The sequence below is a fragment of the Onychostoma macrolepis genome, chromosome 18, assembly GCF_012432095.1.
Source record: "Onychostoma macrolepis isolate SWU-2019 chromosome 18, ASM1243209v1, whole genome shotgun sequence".
Lineage (NCBI taxonomy): Eukaryota > Metazoa > Chordata > Actinopteri > Cypriniformes > Cyprinidae > Onychostoma > Onychostoma macrolepis.
The window spans coordinates 21,189,101-21,195,048 of record NC_081172.1 but is presented as its reverse complement, the minus strand read 5'-3'; the positions used below and the strand labels follow the sequence as shown (position 1 = coordinate 21,195,048).

General features: G+C 44.1%; 1 protein-coding gene across 1 annotated transcript; it reads right to left on the bottom strand.

The window, feature by feature from the left end:
- Positions 1-374: 374 nt before the first annotated feature.
- Positions 375-4,709, bottom strand: LOC131524070 (syncytin-A-like). Its single transcript, XM_058750812.1, has 2 exons — positions 4,021-4,709; positions 375-1,573 (listed from the first exon to the last, which is right to left on the bottom strand). The coding sequence occupies exon 2, from the start codon at positions 1,389-1,391 to the stop codon at positions 375-377; it is 1,017 nt and encodes a 338-aa protein (XP_058606795.1). The 5' UTR covers positions 1,392-1,573; positions 4,021-4,709.
- Between the last annotated feature and the right edge of the window lie 1,239 nt (positions 4,710-5,948).

Below are 5,948 nucleotides of genomic sequence, written 5' to 3'. Positions count from 1 at the left end.
CAGGCTCATAGCACTTGTTCTGTGTTGATTGTCTGTAATTGCATGCTGACACAGAAATTATGCAATTATGCAATTAAACACATGCAATTATGGTCCGTGAAGTTCTTACGGGTAATAATCTTTTCTGGTTGGAACTGTCATTTCCTCGTGAGAGGCGGAAGTCATTTGCTGAACGAAACACTTGATACTGTGGATGCATAGATAGTACACCAGTAGGAGAAACAACAGCAGAATTGCTATGTCCTTGAGCCACAGCCAGGGTTTACCTAACAAGTCTCCGAACCATGAAGAATTATCTTCAGTCATCTGGTGTAATTTTACTGAAAAATCAAGGATGTCTTGTTGGATATTGTTCAAGTTCTTGGTTGGATCCATTAAACCGTGCAGCATTCAGGGCCGATAATGGTACAGGCTCCCCCTTGTGTTGCAAGAATGTAATCCAAGGCCACTCTGTTCTGTAAGATCATCATCTTGTGTGAAGCGAGAGTGTCCGTGATATTGCCCAGGGCCAAAACCGTATCATTGGCTAATTTCTGTACAGAATCCGACAGGCTTCTGACTTGATCGAGAGCCTGCATGACGCCATACGCTGGGATTAATGCTCCAAGAGTTCTTGACCACCACGTTTGTACACAAGTGAGTCCTGGAATGCAGCCATCTTTGTTGGTAGAAGCTGAATTTTGTAGATGTGGAGAATTTGAGGTGGAGTGTGTATTTTCTCTGATAGCTGGTAGAACATAAACCAGGGTGCACCTGCCGTTGAATTGGCTGGGTAGGATGCTGTAGACAGAAGTTCCACATAACCATAAAGTGCCAGTCGGTGGAGGAATCATGCACAACTGATTTATGGCAAAAAGTTTCGGTAGGGATGGGTTCCCGTAGAGACAGTCTTTTAAGTCATTCTCCTCTTTCGTAACTGATGTAGTAACGTACACATTGAATTCGGTTCTTCTTTTAATCACAAAGCTGCAACGTTCACGAGGAATTTCACCCAGTGTAGTCGATGCTGGAGCATAATTTTCCATGCACCAATAGAACATCCTTGGCATGAGTAGATCTGTCATGATGGGAGTAGCTGAAGTTAGGTTGCAGGATGGTAGTCCAGGAATGCAACACGTAGAAGGTGGAGGAATTGTTACGTTGTGACATGTATCCTTGTTGTATAATCCACTGGTATGATGATCGAATAAGGTACACGTATCACATTTGGAGATAGGGTGTGCCACCCATGGGATTCCTGCTCCTACTGAAGGTGCGTGTGGCATGCAAACGTTCTTTCCAGCAAACAAGGCATTTCTTGACATATTCATTAGCTCTAAGAATATGTTGTTTCTGGGGTCTACACTTAGCGTGATATCCATGATGGTTAATAATACGACAATCTTGTTCATGTTGATGATGACTGAAGTTCCCGTATGTGATTCTCTGCGTTGTGTATTTTTTTATTTTTCTTTGTTCTGTCTTCTGTGACAGTTGGCTCGGCAGTGGGTCTTGTTGTCTTTTAGAGGTTGTGGCTTCATACGCAGGTGAGGGGTCGGCACGTATGGGTCTCAGGACAGCCATCATGTGGTATCTGCACAGAGGAAGAAAGAAAACAAAAGACAGAGCAGTATTTGTTCTAAAGACTGCAAACATTAGGGTTGTATCCTCTGTTCAATCTGAGTCTGCTATTGTTGTTCCTTCTTTCCCTATTTCTTAATTCACGAGACACCTAAAGAACAGTGAGGTGAGGGTGGACTAGTGGATGGGGAAAGGCCTATGAGGTGTGTTCACCACAGGGTTGGCCCCAAGCCTGTTGCATCCGGTTCTTCCCTGGGTTCCTCACTGGTCCATGTGTCCTATCCTATCCCTGTAGGTGGTGTGCAAACTTTAGTGTGTGACATCTCCATCCTCTAATGGAACATCAGTCATAACAAACATCATAACCCAAAGAGGATAGGTGAGTGACTGTGGTGTGCTGTAGTATAGCTTTGAAGGCTGTGAGTGTACTTAACTAGCATTCTCTCAGTGGAAGGAAGTGACAGTAACCTTCCTGTAGTTTTATTTACAAAGAATCTTTCAGCTTTGTTGTACATTACTGGGGAATTAAGCACTCACAGCCCTAACAGTTAACACCTGAGCAAACTGCTCCAACAGTTCGGTGAAGCGGGAGGGCTGCTTCAGAGTACCAAGTAGACTGAGTAGAAGCTGAATAAAGCTGTTAATTTCTCCTAATATCTTTTTGCTTTTCCTACACTCTTTCATCCAGTGTCCAGGTTTACCACAGTAATAACAACTGCCCTCCTTCTTAGGACACTTACGTTTCTGTCGGTTCTCTGTGTTGACCTTAAAGGACGCTGCTGCAATCTTTACTCTGGCTTTAACATCAGAGTCTCTTTCCCAAGTAGCTAACCTGTCCAAGCTGTTTTGCAAGCTTCCAGTGGACCATGTTAGATCTAAGAACGGCAAAGCTGATCTGTACTCTGATAAAAGGCCATCAAACCATGTTCGAACTAGTGGTCCTTTGTCTTCAAGCACACTTTCAGAATCATCCACTATTCCACTGTAAGTTACAGCTGACTGACAAAACCTTTCAGTGTATTCACTCACAGTTTCTTCTTTCCTTTGCACACAGTTAGTGATTCTGGACCAGTCTATCTTGGGTCCTATGATATTCTTTAGAATTTTCAAAACACCTTCTCTCAAATCGTCTCTACTGGCATGTTGTAGTTCAGAAGTAACATCAGACTCAAAACTGTTGAATTCAGATTCAGTTAGAATTTGTGACATCAGCTGTGTGACTTCTGCTAACGACATGTCGTAGAGACGCATTTTGCGGATCAATGCTCTTCTAAATTCAGAAAAATCTGTGCGTGCTGAGGGTAAGCTCTGGGACAGTCTCTCTATATCTTTAGGTCCTAGTGTTTTGGCAACAGTGTGTACTTGCACAACAGAAGAATTGAGAGGAACACTTTCAGTTTCCTCAATTCCCTGAGATCTAGCGCCACATACCATCACTGAATCTACAGGCACATCAGTTACTGATTGGATGGTTACATCTGTTTCAAAAAAAGCTTGTAAGTCAGGATAATTGTTCTCCTGACTAACTTCCACATCAGTTTTTCTGAAGCTTTGTTGTGGTTCAATTTCTTAGTAAAATAGGATACTCTAGCACGGAGCTCTTTGTTCTGTTTCTCTAGCTCTGAGTTACGCTGAGATTGTTGTGTAGCTAGCGCTAAACCAAATTCTCTGTGGCAGCAGATAATACCTTTCACATTGTTCTTGCGAATACATGCTCCTAATACCTTTTTACACTCATCTACAGACCAAGTCTTGTCTGGATGGATCTCATATTTCTGCGTTAGTTCTTGTCTAACTTTCTCAGTGATTATTAGGTTCATTTGTTCCCCTAACAGTGTTTTGAATTCACTATCTGACCACAATGGAGTCGCAAGACCATCCTTTTCTGTTGTTTGAATCAGCCTAGCATTCCTTCTAACCATTTTGTACGTTTCTTCTGTACCACACAAACAAAAACACTAAAACTTCTCTGATCAACAGAGGGTACATTTGTTAACACAGCTTAACTATTGTTAACTTTGTTACCACACAATCAAAAACACTAAAAACTTCTCTGATCAACAGAGGGTACATTTGTTAACACAGCTTAACTATTGTTAACTTTCCAAATTACCAACACGTCACACTTAACTTCCCTGTCTACAAGGACAGAGGATAAACCAAAATTATTAGCCTGAAATGCTAACCTTCTCTGTGAAAAGAGGATAAACCAAAATAACTAGCACGTAAATGCCAATCTTCCCTGCCTACACAGAACAGAGGATGAAACAATATTAGCACTTGATGCTAAACTTCCCTGCCTGGACAGAGGGTAACTTCATCTCTAAAAGTTCATTTTTTTAGAGGAAAACTTAGTTAACCAAACCCTACAGCTGTCTGTTAACTCTTCTCTGTCGGCGCAGAGGATAAACAAATTTGTACTGGTCTTAAAGGTTCTTTTGGATTAGAGACAGCACTCACCATAACCTTGGTTGAGAGAAAAATTCAGTCTGGAAATCTTTTGTTCAGCTTGAAGTTTTCGTTGGATTCCAAAAGATGCAGTCTGGAAGCAGATCTTTGTTTGAGCTTGAAGTTTTCAAACTGGATTCAGGTGAGGAAGCTGGAACTCCATCCGGGTCACGGCACCATCTGTTGTGAACTTTTATCTTCTACGAAGCAGAGACCAGGAGACGTTGGGATATCTTTCATACAGAAGTTACTGTTTATTGAGAACTCGCTGTGCGTCGCTGTAGTCATCCAAGTCTAACTAAAGCAGTGATACATTGTAGTTTTAAATACATTTTAGGGGGCAGTGCTTAGGAATGGAGACCAAGCACCTGGGTGACAACTTTAAACAAAGCATGCAAATGAGAAAGACAGACCCAATCAACAACACTCGATTGCATTGATAATCCAATCAGTCTAACGATTCATGTCTGGGCCAGGGGGCTCCGAAAGCCATTTGCAGAACAAAAGATTCGAGTCTGGCTCATTTCACTTACAATAGGAGAACAGGAACTGGCAGGGACCTCTTGCATCTGATGTAGTGATCTGACTCATGTCACCATTTTTCACCTTAAATGTTAAATACAAGGTATATAACTTCTTCAGTTTGTACACTATTACATTGGAATCTAAATTAAACATTTAAATAAATTTGTAATCCCACAAGACGTAGTATGGTTATGCTTCAGGGAATGCGAGTTCCAGTCCCATTTTTTCCCATTTTCACACACTTACTGCGTTGTAATTTTAGAGGTGATTTCCTTTGACTCACCGGTTCCTGTGCAGTTTAAAAAGTAGGTATTTCACTTAAGTAATTTGCAGGTCTGGAAAAGTATGGGGGGGGGGTGCTTGGTGAGTTCCCATTGGATGGGGCTGACAATGAGGGCTGGAGGGAGAATGGGTTCAGGGTCTGAGGGCTGATCGGGAGCATGTAACCGGGAGAGAGCATCTGCTTTGGGGTTCTGGTTTCCGGGACGGTAAGTGATGGAAAACTGGAAACAGGTGAAGAATAGGGCCCAGCGGGCTTGGCAGGGGTTAAGGCGTTTAGCATCTCGAAGGTACTGCAGGTTCTTGTGGTCGGTAATGACAGTGAATGGAGATGAAGCTCCCTCCAGCCAGTGACGCCACTCCTCCAGAGCTAACTTGATGGCTAGCAGTTTTCGATTTCCAATGTCGTAGCTGCTCCACAGGGGTCAGCTTCCGGGAGAAGTATGCGCGGAGAAGGAGGCGGGGAGGCTCACCGTGGTACTGAGACAGCACGGCCCTGACGCCGGTGGTCGAGGCGTCTACCTCGACTACAAAGGGGACTTGAGGATCCGGGTGATGAAGGATGGGGGCCGTGCTGAACGCTTCTTTAAGCTGCTGGAAGGCTTCGTGAGCATCGGGGCTCCAGGACAGAGACTTGGGCTTGCCACGCAGCATGGAGGTGAGAGGCGCTGGGAGCCGACTGAACAGGTGGATGAAGCGTCTATAGAAGTTGGCAAATCCTAGGAATCGCTGCAGTTCCTTCACTGACTGTGGAAGTGGCCACTCCTGAATGGTTTTAACCTTCCCCTGGTCCATCTGGATACCTTCGGGGGTGATGTTGTAACCGAGGAACTGTACAGTGGAGCGATGGAACTTACATTTCTCCAACTTCAGATAGAGATGGTGAACTCTGAGACGCTGAAGGACCTGCGTCACGTGGTGGCGATGTTCGGCCAGGTTCCGGGAGTATATAAGGATGTCGTCGATGTAGACAATCACGAACTTATGGAGGAACTCTCGGAACACCTTGTTCATGAAGCACTGGAAGACGGACGGTGAGTTGGAAAGGCCATACGGCATGACCCGATATTCGTAGTGACCAGAGGGGGTGATGAATGCCGTCTTCCACTCGTCGCCCACCCGGATGCAAACGAGGT